Here is a 15,458-nt window from a genome sequence, read left to right on the forward strand (position 1 = left end):
CACAGGACTGTCTAAAGATACTTCTTCCTAATCTTACAGATCTTCTAACTGTTTAAATGGTCTTTTCATTCTCAGGGCAGCTTTTCTCCTTTTTTAGGATTACTTCCTTCACTTTCTGTGACTTCTTGGTCTCCTTAGCTATTATCTACTTTTAAGGTTGCATTTTTTTTCTGTTTTTAAATTTTGCCAACTCTTTCTTAGTAATAAGTGTGCTGACATCTCATTACAGAAGGAGAGCTTATTGACAAAGCCTTCATCACTGTAACCCAGATACTATACCGGTATTCTTCTTATACATAGGCTTTTTAGAAATTATGAGGTCAGTACTAGCCCAGGTAAAGCCTTGATGAACAATTTAATGAAATCAGTGTTTAACTATTAATTAAAAAATGTAACTTCTTGGAACCCTTTGGAGAAAATTAATCTTAATTGAATGTCTCATAAGCTGAAGGAAAGCAATGTCAGCTTTGCGTCCTCAATCAAAACAAAGGAGAAATTCTTTTAGACAAGACAGGGAAGTAAGGTGTGGTTTCCATACATTTATGTCCTGATTAAACACTGTATCATGATTTAGTTACTCTGAATCTGCCTGATCCAACAAGTTAAGCAGCTTGAGATCATAATCATATGCAACAAGAAAAATGAAATGCAAATTATTAAGTTATGAAGCAGATGAATACATAAGTGGATGAGACTCTTTGGCTTGAGATACACAGTAGGTCAGGTTAGATGATCGGAACAATCCCCTCCTAGCTTTACACACAATGAATTTATAAATACTGAAGCAGAGGAAAAAAAAAAAAAAAATTCTCATTTTCTGTGGCACTAGACATTGTAATGAGGGCTCATTTTACAAACTTAACAACTGTTGTCTTCTAAGTAAATGCTAGTGCTCTTCAAATAAAAAGATAAATACACACTGTCTCATCAGTGACGTTCAGTGTTGATCTAACACAAGGCATAAAAGAACCCTCCCTGCATTTTCCTATGTGTCTTTTCTACCTAGAAATCAACTACATAGATACAATTCTGCTACCGTACTTCCATACAGTAGTCACAATTCTTTTAGGATTATTAAAAAAAAAAAAATTAGAAGCAATTTCCAGGGTCATTTTGCTGGTAAACACATCAAAGAACCCCTTTTATAAAGGTATCAAGTGCCACTGCATAAACAGTTTCCTTTTAACCTCTATGCTCTCACAGAAAACTGTTTCATACTATGATTGCTCTAATGGTTAACAAACTTTTTCCAGTTTCCCTCCTACATGTATTTGCAGCCAGTTCATACATATTTTTTCTTTCCCCATAGTGTTTTCTCTCCATAACATTTCTCTTTCAACGCACATACACAGAGCAATTACAGGCTATTTCATCCTCGCTTTCACTAAATGAAACAAGCTGGACCTTTCAGAGTGTTCTGTCACAGACAGGTACAATGCACATACAGTTCCTCCACCCATACATGCAGTGAGCCAGATGAGTCACTGATCCTAAGATCTCCTAGTTGTGTTAAGAAGCAGAAAATTTTTCTCAATGCTAGCACTGTTCTAGTGCAGCCACGTTGTTTAGGAACCAGTGCAGGATTGCACCCAGACAACATGGACCTTAGGTCATCATTCATGTGATCTTTCTCAGTTGTTTTCACACTGCAACAGTTTCAATTCATCTTCCCTTGAACACCGGTGAAAAGAACTATATGCTGTATTCTATTTGAGGTGCACTGAACGCTTTACCTATGTCCTTTGTAATTGCCATGAAAGGTAACAAATAAAGAGAAGCATCTGACCTGGTGTAGTCGTCCTCCACAAGCATGTGCTTTGGAATGGGTGAGTATCTTCCTGGTGAGATAGGGGCCAGGGATGCCTTGTACTCTAAAGTGCCATTGTTTCCAGAAGAAAGTATATGATTTTCCATTGGTGGAGAATAAGCTGATGGTAAGAATAAGCATTTCTAGTTAGCCACTTTCATGTTTGATTAGATGTCACAAGAGCAGCATTTTTTAGTTAAGTACCAAGAACGTGCTCATTGCTGTAAATAACACCAAAACAGGTAAACCTTGTCTGAGAGAGCTTAAAATGTAACAAAAAAGAGTGAACAGCTCGAGTTTTCCTGAGAAGTTAATAATAATGATAACAATGTTGGCTCATTTGCAGGGATTGACTCTTTAGAGGAGATCTGAATACGAAATGATAGTTTGGGAGACAGGAAACATTTTCTTCAGTTAGGAAGGAAATGTAAATAGGAGAGAATGAGATTAAAAGCACACTCCTCTTTTTGGTTCCAATATACAGCAATGGGAGTAATATAGTAAGAGCTCAATGCAGGATAAGAGCAGGAATTTTATGTATGGCAAGAATTATGCATGGTGAAGATTTAAAGCTGTGATCTACTAAAGCTGCCAAAATTCCCAATATAATTGAAACGTCAGTACCAACATAGATGGCATTTAGATCACAGTAAATCTGTATATTTGAAATAGAAAGTGGATACAAATCTCTTACATAATAATGATTAAGAATGAAAATTACAGGACTATGATTCTATATTGGGTCTGTGGGTTTTGTTGTTTGCTTGCTTTTTGCTATTCTGAAGTTACTGGGGATATTTATGACTGGAGAGATGTAATAATAGTAGTATTCAATCTCCAGCTAATGTAATTGGAAAAGGAAATTATACATAGGAAAAACAATGATACGTGCTTCCGCAATGAGCTATGATTAAATTTCTCATGAGAAGACGACAGCTAAACTTTCTAGCATTAGTTTTAGTCTTTCTCTCAGATGCTGAGACACAGAATGTTTCAAAGCAAAACATCTCTACAGGGAAAGGCCATTACCCGTTCTGAAATACACCGAACATGTAGGTATAATGAAAGGTTCCCTGAGGATAAATGAATCTGTGTGCACCAACAGCCTGGGATAGGCTACTGCAAATCTTTTCAACCTTTACTCTCCCTCTGGAATTACTTCTGTCTTCTTATATGCTGCTGATCTATAATCTGACATAATAAAACACACTGTTTTAGAACTCCCAAATCATTATTTTGGAAAGTATTATAAAGCAGGAGATTGGATAGGAACATTTAGCATTTTTACTTCTTGGGCTCTGCTAAGATCCAGACCAGACTGCTACTGAACAAAATGATTGCCATCTGTTGTAACATTTGCTAACTAAATAGGTATCCTCAGCACAGTTGAGTATACCACCTGATGCGCACATTACAAAACCTTTCCTTCTATTTTTATGGAGCAGTCTGAATAAGGAGGATTATGGATAGTTAGCTTTTCCCTCAACTTAGTCCACAGTAGCAACACTATACAAAAGTGCAAAAAATCCAAATTTCTATAATTTACAGAGAAAATCTGCCTTTCCCAGCCCTTGTTTGACCTTATGTGTACCTAGGATTACTGGCAGGAGATCAAGATGGGTATGGACTAGTTGCTGAAGCTCTTGTCAAAAATTAAACTTCCATCCAGTTGTTAGATGGTGCAGCTACCCTGTTGGTAGTTGAACCCAAGGCAGACAGTTTTTAATTAACAACTAAATGAAGAAAGGGAGTTTCAGTAATGAACTGTTTAGACTAACAGGAACCAGTGGTATGAAAAGCTGCAACTGAAATGTTAAGATTGCTGTGAATGAAAAGGGAATGGGAATGCTTGGGTATGGAGACCAGGACTGGCAGGAGGGGTATAAGAATGGCATGTAGTGATAGCACCTAGATTCATCAATAGGTCATCAATACTCCACATAACTATATGTAACTTCTCAGGACAGCCTACACCCAAACTAAAACAAAGACTCAAGCCATTAAGAGATGATGGCAGGAAATAAAGACTAGATTGGAGCCTAGAACACTCAGATAAGGAGATAAGAGAAGTGAGTAAATCCTGAAGACATGCGTAGGTGGGACAGATGGGAGAGACAGAAGATCCTAATTGCTGTCATCTCCTTCAGGGTACAAAAAGCACATCAGCAAGGAGGTTCTCAACACAAGGAGGTGTATGTGTATAAGGACTCCACAGCCACCCACCCTTGGACTTGGTCATCTCAGGGAGTCCTGACAATGGACCTGGATGCATGTCTTTCTACCTGAATGCTGGACATGAGCCTAGACAATTTTGAGTGCATGGATATGACAGTCTGATTGAAATCAATTTGTTTTAAAATAAAATCATCTTCCCTTCCTATGAGATCCTTCATTGAGCTTTACTATATTGTTTTAACAATTTTTCCTACAACAGAGTGTACATGGAATGCAAGGACAAATGAGGCCTTGGTCCCCAGTGAGAAAACAGCAGATGAACATATAAAGTTAATGGACAGGCTGAGAATAAAGGAAAGTGGAAAAATAATTTGGGAATTGAATATACACAGAAAATAGGTGCATTTTTGTAAGTAGAGCAGTGATTTTTACATTCCAAGTAAATATTTTAGTTAAATACAATACATATTTGCCTCAGGCTTTTCACTAAGTTTGTACAAGATGGTTTGCTGCTTGTTCCAATTCTTCAGTGGACAGCGGACTCCAGTCTAAAAATCTAATCATATTTCAAAATATATTTGCATATACTTTTTATGGTATTTGTCACAAGAGTTACAGTTCAGTCTGATCACCTGGACAATGGCTAACTGGAATCAGCACAGCGGTATATCAGCTACATTGTTACTTTTGCTGCAAAAATACTTTAGCAGAGCTGTATTATTAGTAATATTTCATGAGTGAAGTATACTGAAGTGGCAATAAACATTTCATTTTTGTAGCCTTTCAAGCCGTTTCATAAACTTTAATGGGGTACCTTGGACAAGCTATAAAAAAACGACAATCATCTGGCAAACTGATATCTCCTACAAAATGAGTTGCAAAGTCACTTACAGTGAGTAATATCTGGTGGGCCATATGGATCGGTCATGTAAATGGTGGTGGGCTTTCCAACTTTCAGATACACTACATCTGATGTATTCTTCAGTATCGCTACTGCCTCTTCATGGGTAACTTCTTCTAAACTGTAATTATTTACCTTAAAGGAGAAATCAGACAGGTGAGTTGGAATGCAGAAACAGACACAAAAAATGAGACAGCCTTGCAGTTATAACAATGTTGGGAAAAACACTGTAGACAAAGAGCACTGAAGATTATAGAAGCAGTAATGCAGTAAGGTAGAAAATACAGTTTTCATAGCACGTGCATATTCAAAGACTGATGTAGCGGTATTGATAATATCACAGAATCATAATGGGTTGAGATGGCACTTGGTCTTGTCAGTAGAAAAGTCCTTGTCAGTAGAGAAGTCCTTTGTGATATTCTGCTACCAGTATCATCATTAACATAAAACTATATTTAATAATAATTTAATAACTTAACACCACATAATTTACAGAAACTGCCTACATTATTTGACCTATCAAGATGAACTGTCCAAATTCACCTCTTCACATGCATGTCTGGGACCTCATAAATACTTAACACCCTCAAATCTTTCCATCCCTGATACGACATTGACCACTGAAATAATAAGAGGTACAAAGTCGTATGCAGAATAAGGGGCTGCCTAAGAGGTGCAGGAAATGAAAAAACGGCAGTTCAGTGTGAAAGTCTGTCGGTTTTCTGGAAGCACAGGACATTAAAAAAGTAAGAGAATGTAGTACTAGTTCTGTGCTTTATCGGAAAAGAAAAATACTTAACAAGAGCAAGGATAAGAGTACAGAACTACAGATTAGCTAGGGAAGGAAATGGTGGCAATAAACCTTGTCTATTTATGCTTTACTCCAGAGAAAGAAAATCAAAAGAAAAGTGTCAGAAGTGGTTTATTGTAGAGGTATATAAGATTTATTCATATATAAATCCACTATATCCACAGAAAGTCAACAATAGGTTGTCCTCCTATACATACATCCTGAACGGACATATTATAGGTAGAGGAAAGAAGTAAAGAAGGGTGTAGAACAGGTTTCAGACATGTGATGTAAGCCAATAGAAATCATAGAATCATAGAATATCTCAAGTTGGAAGGGACTCATAAGGATCATCAAGTCAAACTCTCTGCTCGTTGCAGGACTACCTAAAACTAAACCATATGACTAAGAACATTGTTCAGACACTCCTTGAGCACTGACAGGTTTGGTGCCATGACAGCTTCCCTGGGGAGCCTGTTCCAGTGACCTACATTTCATGGTGAATGTTGTATATGAAACATTTCATTGTGATTTAAAGTGCCATCCTCCAACTTCTACAGTTACTGCAAGGGTTCCTTGTAAAGATTATGCAAGATGGAAGAAAAAGTAGCTCTTCAACTGTAGTATAACATAGTACAGCTGTAAATCACAGAAAAAAATACATACTTTCTAGGGAATTTAGTATCAGTAAATTATCAGAGACCTGTCTGTGACAATAAGCTACTGCCAAAGGGTTTGGTAACTGGAAAGAAATCCAGCTGTTTTGAATCACTGGAGGACTCCTCATACCCAGATGATTTCACCAACACCAAGAAAGAATGACTGCTATTGGACAGTGTTGCTAAATGTAAGGATTCTGTTTGAACTTTGTTCCTTGTATAATTCTCAGGCTTGGTTTTAAGGTTAATTGAAAGAGGCAATGACAGGCATGTTATGACAATTTGACATGAAGAGCAGCAATAAAACCTAACACCCAGAAGAGAGCTGCTGACACCGTATGCTGTATTTTGACAGGTCTTCTATTTAAATAAAAATCTGATAGCTATCATCTATAAATGTCTCTGTTTTTCTTTGTTATGAACGGCAGTAACATACTTATGCACGTTTAATAAATAAATGTCTTTTAAATTACTAGGCTGATAGCAAGAAGAAGCGACTGAAACTAAGCTTTTCTTGTTTATGTATTTCAAAACTGTCAAACACTGAAGATTCACACTTTTGGAAATATGACCGCACAGTTATCCTTTACCCTTTCTCCTTCCCACGCTGCCTGTACATTGTATCTATCTTCTTGTGTTTCATCCTAACTGCAAGCTTTTTGAAGTAAAAACAACCTCACATAATAACCTCCCACTATACTGCTGCTGTAAATAAATGTTCTTAGTCAAAAAAAGACACAAAATGAAATTTCATAGCACTGTCTGGATTTTGACTTTTGGTCTTTTTAGGAGTGTATAAAAACATTTAAGACACAAATTGACTTGTTGCAATTTTTTTCCAAAGTTATTTTTCCAGGAAAACTAGCTGATAAAAATCATGGTTAGGACTGTTGTACTTCCATCACAACACACTTGGATGTCACAGTTGTGCAGTCGGAGGATAAACACCATTTTAGAAATAGAAAATGTAATATGATACATATAAAACATATTTGCCATGACAGATCCTACTTTGTATCTCTCTGCCAATAACTTTACGGCACAGATATTTTACCAATGCTGTGTACCAGTTGTACAAATATTGAAGTTGAGATAAGAATTAAAGACCAAGTGATTCTAAACTAAGAATTAATGTCTGAGCAGTTATGCGTTATGTTTATCTTTATACACTTTAGGATCCTAGAGATCATTGCAAAGTTTATGTGCAATGATTTTTTTTTCCTAATTTCTAGTATATATAAGCTTAATTGTGCAGAGTATTGTGGAAAAATGAAATATGAAGAGCCTGGAACTTGGTAGAAGTTGAAAGAAGGCAACGCATGAGTGAAATCAAGATACAAAGGAGAACTTCAGAGAAAACACACTGGAAGAAAATTTAGGAGAAGAAAGGACCCTTCAAAGTAAACAGAGTTCTGCTATAGAAAGTATTGCAGCAACATATACCAAAATAGCTGTTCAAACTCATCCCAAATATATAGAAAATTAGGGGTTTGTTTTCTCTAGAGAGACTGCTTCTAGAAAGGAATTTTACTACTAATTAATTTTGTCCTGGATTGCTCAGTTCTCAGTAAACAAAGAAATAAAGACAGACTCAATGTACACAAAGAACAAATTAATAAATAAACAAACATACATGTTGATTCATTCATTAAGAAAAAGATTCTCAATTGTGCCATAAGGTCTCTTTTAAATGGGAGCTCTTTGAGAAGGAGATAAAACCACTTTCCTTAGTCACAGCCAACATCAATTTAGAATTACAGTATACAAAACATACTATGCATTTCCCAGTTTCCTTCAGAAGGTAGTCCTTGCTTTGGACCTACAATTCCCATTAATATTAACATGTGCATATATCAATATCTTTTCTACTTTTTTATCATAAAAGAATGATGACAAATAAAGACATCTGTATGTATTCTGATATACAAAACCAAAAACCTCAATACACTGAAGAATTATATTGTTCAGCTCCCTAGATATTATTGCAAGATGACTGTAGCATGTAATTTTTTTCATAAGAAAATCTCTGGATATCATTCTTCAAAACATCATCCCAGAGATGGTGACGATTAGGAAATACAATGTTGTAGTTGGTTTTTATGGTAAGATTTAGAGAGAGAGGAGAATCTCTCAGAATCTCCAAGAGAGACTATTTCTTGTTCTTTTTCTTGTTTCCATTTCCTATTTTAACCAAATTTCAAGTACTAAATCTGGCTTTTTCAGTGGTTGTGGCACAATCAATGCATCATAACAAAGCTCTACTTCCTGCTGTTGAGATGACCTTAGTGGAGCATATAGTTTGAAAAAAAAGATTTGAGTTAAAGAAGATAAAGAGTGGGAGATGTGCACAAAATAAGAAATCAAAGTGTATGTGGCACACAACCCTCCGAGATGCTGAAGGTTTCGTGCAGAAAGGCTGACATCAGAGCTGAGTCACTACAACAGGTACTGCATACCAACTTTCTGGTTCTAAGAAGCCAACTTAAGTAGCAATGAATTAAAGGGGAAAAGAACCCTAAGGCAAATTCTAAAAAAAGAAATTTATCTGAGTGGTCAGTTTAGTTACAAGAGTCAGATGCTTGAGCCACAAAATGCTGTGACAGGAGCGAAAGGAGAGGAGTCAGAAGGAAAACAGGCATGGAACAGGTGGGGCTTTTCTAATGGGAAAAGTTCCATATACAGAAAATTCAGAAATGCAAACAGCACCTGAAGTAAAAAAGAAGTTAGGAAAGCTGTTTCTTTAAATAGAAAGTACGATATACAAAGACATACTGATATTACAAGAAAAGAATAAGAGGAAGAAATAATACAGCAATAGAGAAGGAAGACCAGAGTCCTGAGGGAATTGGCTGATGTAGTTGCCAAGCCACTCTCCATGATATTTGAAAAGCCATGGCAGTCAGGTGAAGTCCCTGCTGACTGGAAAAAGGGGAATGCTGTGCCCATTTTTAAAAAGGGAAGAAAGGAGGACCCCGGGAACTACCGACCTGTCAGCCTCACCTCTGTGCCTGGGAAGATCATGGAACAGATCCTCCTAGAAGCTATGCTCAAGCACATGGAAGACAGGGAGGTGATTCGAGACAGCCAGCATGGCTTCACCAAGGGCAAGTCCTGCCTGACCAACCTAGTGGCTTTCTATGAAGGAGTGACTGCATCAGTGGACAAGGGAAAAGCAATGGATGTCATCTACCTGTACTTCTGTAAAGCCTTCGACACAGTTCCCCACAACATCCTTCTCTCTAAATTGGAGAGATATGGGTTTGATGGGTGGACTGTTCAGTGGATAAGGAATTGGTTGGATGGTTGCATCCAGAGGGTCGTGGTCAACGGCTCGATGTCCACATGGAGACCGGTGACAAGTGGAGTCCCTCAGGGGTCTGTACTGGGACCGGTGCTATTTAACATCTTCATCAATGACATAGACAGTGGGATCGAGTGCACCCTCAGCAAGTTTGCAGACGACACCAAGCTGAGTGGTGCGGTTGACACGCCAGGAGGACAAGATGTCATCCAGAGGGACCTGGACAAGCTGGAGAGGTGGGCCTGTGTGAACCTCATGAGGTTCAACAAGGCCAAATGCAAGGTCCTGCACCTGGGACGGGGCAACCCCCGGTATCAGTACAGGCTGGGGGATGAAGAGATTGAGAGCAGCCCTGCGGAGAAGGACTTGGGGGTACTGGTGGGTGAAAAGCTGGACATGAGCCGGCAATGTGCTCTTGCAGCCCAGAAAGCCAACTGAGTCCTGGGCTGCATCAAAAGCAGCGTGGCCAGCAGGTCGAGGGAGGGGATTCTGCCCCTCTGCTCTGCTCTGGTGAGACCTCACCTGCAGCCCTGCGTCCAGCTCTGGGGCCCTCAGCACAAGAAGGACATGGACCTGTTGGAGCGGGTCCAGAGGAGGGCCACAAAAATGATCCGAGGGCTGGAGCACCTCTCCTATGAGGAAAGGCTGAGAGAGTTGGGGTTGTTCAGCCTGGACAAGAGACGGCTGCGAGGAGACCTTATTGCGGCCTTGCAGTACTTAAAGGGGGCCTACAGGAAAGATGGGGACAATCTTTTTAACAAGGCCTGTTGTGACAGGACAAGGAATAATGGATTTAAACTAAAGAAGAATAGATTTAGACTAGACATAAGAAGGAAATTTTTTACAATGAGGGTGGTGAAGCCCTGACACAGGTTGCCCAGAGAGGTGGTAGAGACCCCATCCCTGGCAACATTCCAGGTCAGGCTGGACGGGGCTCTGAGCACCCTGATCTGGTTAAAGCTGTCCCTGCTCACTGCAGGGGGTTGGGCTAGATGAGCTCTAAAGATCCCTTCCAACCCAAAGCATTCTGTGATTCTATGAATTTAAAGATACAAGTCCAATCAAAGAAGCTATTTGAGTGATGGAGGAAATCAATAAAAAATTTTGCCAACAATATATAAAAAGACTGGGGTGATTTTTTTTCCTAAATAGCATAATCAAGGCAATGAAGTGTAAACCTAAGCAAGAATTATCTTATTTGGAAGTTTTCTTAGATTCATATTGGAAAACAAAGGCACTGACAAGTAGCTAGAGTAAAAAGCTTAGCATCCCCAAAATGACTGTACAAATGCTCTGAAGAATAACTTAATTCACAACAACATAAGCTAATAACAGAATAAGAGCTCTGGAGGAATAAGTCTGTCTTATTTAATTTTCTTCTTTTAAAGGGAATTCATTCCTTTCCTCTATTGATTTAGGGTAAGAGAGATTTGATTCACTCAGTAAATGAGACAAAGAGGTGATCTTTACCTTGCCAGTGGTAATGTTTGCTTTTGTGTCATATTCTACTTTTCATTCAGAAAGTGGATTTTCCTGAGTGAATCCTGAGTGAACATTTGCTGGTAAACCCCTGTGATGTGCCAGCTGTAAATTTAGAACACTGATGGCCTTTTTAAAAACTCAGCATGATTTAAAAGGCTGCAAAAAGTGAAAGGTTTTTCAGTGCTGAAGACGAATCATTTGTCCTGAGGTTGTAAATCTGTTTGGATTAACTAACTGCTTATAATCCCATGGACTCCTGAGTTGGTTGTACAAGTGCCGGATTCTGAATAGAAAGAAACTGGCTATCTTCAGATGACACAGTGTGTTAAACCCTCTGAAATTAGCTTGCTTAGATTATTAATAGTTATGGGCTGTGTGTCCTAAACCAGATCTGCTTTTTGCAGAGAAAAGCAAGAGTTGTGTGCATCACAGACGAATATGAGACTGAGCAACGGGCTTCAGGCTTCAAGCAGTGTAGTGCATACACAGTGCAAGTGGCATTGTTCTATGTTGGACCATCATTTTTCAATCCCAGTTTACACTGATTTTTGTAAAAAAAAAATCTTTTCAAGGCTAATGAATTGGCATGAGGGTGATACAACTGTGATGGAACAACCAGATGGGAGTATCATTAGAAGGAATAAATTGGGAAGCTTATTGCTAGGGTGCCATCCAAAGACTGATCCTAGCAAATCTATGTTTGAATGTTAGATATGGCATTGCAAGGCCAGAGTCAATGACAGTGTAAATTTGGCTCGGAGCCCAGCACTGCATCAGAAGGGATGCAGCCACGGAACTGCCTGAGTTGGTTCAGTACTAATTCGTTCTCCACCTCAGAGTATATTTTTTTCTAGTGTGTTTCCTTTGTGCTAGTCAGCCAGTACAACCTACAGATCAGGTACTCTCTGTTCACACTGTTTTCTTCCTTTAAGTCTAACTGAGTAATGCCTGTACTCCATCAACTGGCATAGCAGCGTAATTCTGGATCTGTGGGTGCACCTACCTGAGCAAAGAATGTGTGCACTAGGAGCAATCCACAGCACCGGCGGGTCTGGATGATACAACATCTGTGCTATACATCTTTTAAGGGGGTTAGTTTGCATTATATCTAGTCTGCTGACTAAAACACCTGTTCGCAGCTACAATGCAATGCTAATTAGGAATGCTCCTGGACCACATTTTATGTTGCAGTTTCATTTAAAAAAATCCAATTTGTTTTCTAAAAGACCATCCCACAAGACAGCCAAAATCACTTTAAAAGATCAGAATGAAATGCTAATCTAGATGCATTTTAAGTTATATGCTCTGATTAACACAAACATAATCTTGCATCCATATACAACCTGAAAGAAATGGATACATATCAACAATTATGCAATCACAACCCCATTGCAGGCCTATGAAACCACCAAGCAATAACATGCTTTTTTCAGCAGAGAACTGGGTAGAAAGCAAGCCTAAATTTCTGAAAAGGAAAGTGCCTTCTGTTTCTTCCTTCTGTTTTCAGCAAGAAAACAGAACTAAATTAAATCTCTTGGTATGTAACATCACTTTTCCTACAAGCATAAATAACCCCATGAAAGTCTGATCTCTCTGACTACATGGGCCAAGAAGCAATAGGATATGGCCCAAACATGCAAGGATATTTTGGTGTAGGAGACAAATTTTTGAAAAGCTAATACTTATAAGAGCTAAATATTAGCTTAAATTTTCTTTGAAAGCCTAGTGTTTTTAGAGTTTTCCCTGAAGAACCTCTTGCTTCTATCTATTAGTGTTGTTTTGTACTAGCAAAAACACAGTTTTATAATGATTTCACATTTATCCATTCTATAGATAAAGTCTTCCAAAGTGAGATGATGGTGTCAGATAAAAGAAAGTAATTATTATTTGAGAGGTAATAACTTAAACCTTTTTCAGCTCTTCCTGATCATCATTAACAATGACCTGGAAGAGGTGGGGAGTGCGTTCTCATCACATTTGCAGATGACGCTTCACTGTGAGGGTGAGTCATAGAATCATAGAATCATAGAATCATTTAGGTTGGAAAAGACCTTTAAGATCATCCAGTCCAACCATTAACCTACACTACCAGGTCCACTCTAAACCAATCAAGGGTAGACTAGACTAAACCATGTCCCCAAGTGCCACATCTACCCATTTTTTGAACACTTATAGAATCATAGAATCGCTTAGGTTGGAAAAGACCATATACTTGAGGGCAGGGCTACCAGTGGATAGCAAGCTGGGCACGAGACGGTTCTGTGTCCTGGCAGCAAAGAGGCCAACAGCATCCCGGGCTGTATGAGCAGGAGCAGGAGCAGAGCCAGGAGATCCAGGGAGGATTATTCCCCAGTAGTTACCACTCATTAGACTGCTAGATACTGTATTCAGTTTTGGCCCCCACACTATAGGAAAGATAACAAAATGGAGCAAGCTGAGGGGAGAGCTACCCGGATGGTTAGGGTTGGAGCACTGGCCTGGTGAGGAGAAGCTGGGGGAGCTGGGCTTCTTCAGCCTGGAGAAGGGCACCTCTGGGGACAACTAACAGCAGACCTCCCGTGCTTACAGGAAGGTCATCAAGACAGAGCTAAGCTTTTCAGAGTGGCCTGTGGTAACAGGGTGGGAGGCAGCAGGCATATGTTGAAACAAGAGAGGGTCAAACAGATTGTAAGGAGAAGTGTTTTGCTTGTGAGGACAGTTGAGCAGTAGAACAGGTTTCCCAGAGAGGCTGTGCAAGCTCCATCCTTGGAGATTTTCGAGATTCAGTTGGATAAATTCCTGAGCAACCTGGTCTGGCCCTAGAGCTGACCCTGAATTATCATGTTAGCCTATGACACTCTGTATGTAATTTCCCTTTGTTCCCTTCCAGCACAAAGAGAAGCAACCTAGCAGAGATACCCAGTGCAGTCATATTCTCACCACAGGCATTACCACCAGCAGTAGTAGACATTACCATAGGCATTACCACCAGAATGCAGGAAGGGAGTATTTTTCCCTAGCTGTGAGTCTTCAGAGCTGAGCTCTGGTCTGTTCCTTTCACATATACCTAGAAAAACCACTGAGTTCAGTTTTAGGCTTAAGCACTCTTATGCTTCCTCCAGTAATTTTCCTAATGGGCACCTCAGGATTATCCTACAATGGAGCATTTTCCTGTGCAAGTACTCAGGATAGTAAGCCTTAAGCGCAGGCTCAGTGCCACAGAAACATAACTGCATAACATACCCTTGTAGAGATTTCACAATAATCACAATGCTCAGTATTTACATAATGCATCTTCTTAATGCTTAACACACTATTAGCAATCTGCATTTAATAACAGTAGGGTCATCAAGCTGCAAAATGCTCAGATGGCACCTAACTGTTTTACATTTCAATATTAGTTTTGATTTTGCAACATCTCTTTTCTTACATCTTAAATTTTAATGCATTTGATTTGCATGTTCTTTGGGATCTGAAAGCATTTCACATGAACTTATTGGAACACAGATACAAAAATGAAACAAGCCCCCCAGTGGCTGCTGAGAATTCCAGAAGGATGACAAATTCTGGCAGATTTTATAGAGAAATGACAGAAAAAACAAACATCAAGAAAGGATGCACTACTGAGAAGGAAAAAAAAAGGAAGTGTTCAAATATATAATCAATAAGGGATCAGTGAAGCAGAAGTAGGACCGTATAGATGACAAGGGTAATATTGCATTGATACACTGCCAAAAGAAAGTAATGAATTCTTTCACTCACTTTTCACAAAGCAACATGATGTTAATGCCATGAACTGACAGATACTTCACAAAGTAGAAGAGAAAAAATATTGAAGGTATACAAGTTATAAAGAAATCAGGGTGTCTTGCTGGAGAGAACCAGAAAACACCGCTTTAATCTGCATGAGTTTTAGAAATAGATTTTAATCTTGTAAATTTATCTCAAAAAATGTGATGATTAAGGTACACAAAGAGTAAGTTGACTAGGATTTTCTTACACAACCGTGAAAGGCTTAGTCTGGAAGTACATAACTAGTGGAGAGCAATATTAGGATTGATTTTTTTTTTCTCATTTTACATGCAGTGATAAAAGGAGACGACAGTAAGTAGAGAACTGGTCCAGATTGAAAGAAAAGGAGTATAAAGACACCAAACACTCTGAGAATGACCTCTGTTCATTTTCAGAAGTCAGATTCAGGACTATAAACTTGTCACAATGAAAAAAACATCTATATCTGACTGCAGTGAATCACAGGTTGAAGACTAAGAAGAGATGCTTAAGAGACAAATCCTATAAAAATCTGGAAAGAATTAATTTATACATAGCAGTGTATAAAATAATTATTTTTCTATTTAAATTCA

The 15,458-nt window shown here is 38.7% G+C and overlaps 1 protein-coding gene across 7 annotated transcripts in view; it reads right to left on the bottom strand.

Moving 5' to 3' along the window:
* The window catches only part of DLG2 (discs large MAGUK scaffold protein 2), a 677,470-nt gene that overhangs the window by 283,215 nt on the left and 378,797 nt on the right, over positions 1-15,458 (bottom strand). For all 7 annotated transcript variants that reach the window (XM_075727693.1, XM_075727696.1, XM_075727698.1 and 4 more), the window contains 2 exons: positions 4,874-5,018; positions 1,787-1,928 (listed from right to left, as the gene is read on the bottom strand). In XM_075727693.1, the coding sequence (XP_075583808.1) occupies positions 1,787-1,928; positions 4,874-5,018 (287 nt within the window). The remainder of the gene's footprint in view (positions 1-1,786; positions 1,929-4,873; positions 5,019-15,458) is intronic.

This window comes from Pelecanus crispus, chromosome 1, assembly GCF_030463565.1.
Source record: "Pelecanus crispus isolate bPelCri1 chromosome 1, bPelCri1.pri, whole genome shotgun sequence".
NCBI classification, from domain to species: Eukaryota; Metazoa; Chordata; class Aves; order Pelecaniformes; family Pelecanidae; genus Pelecanus; species Pelecanus crispus.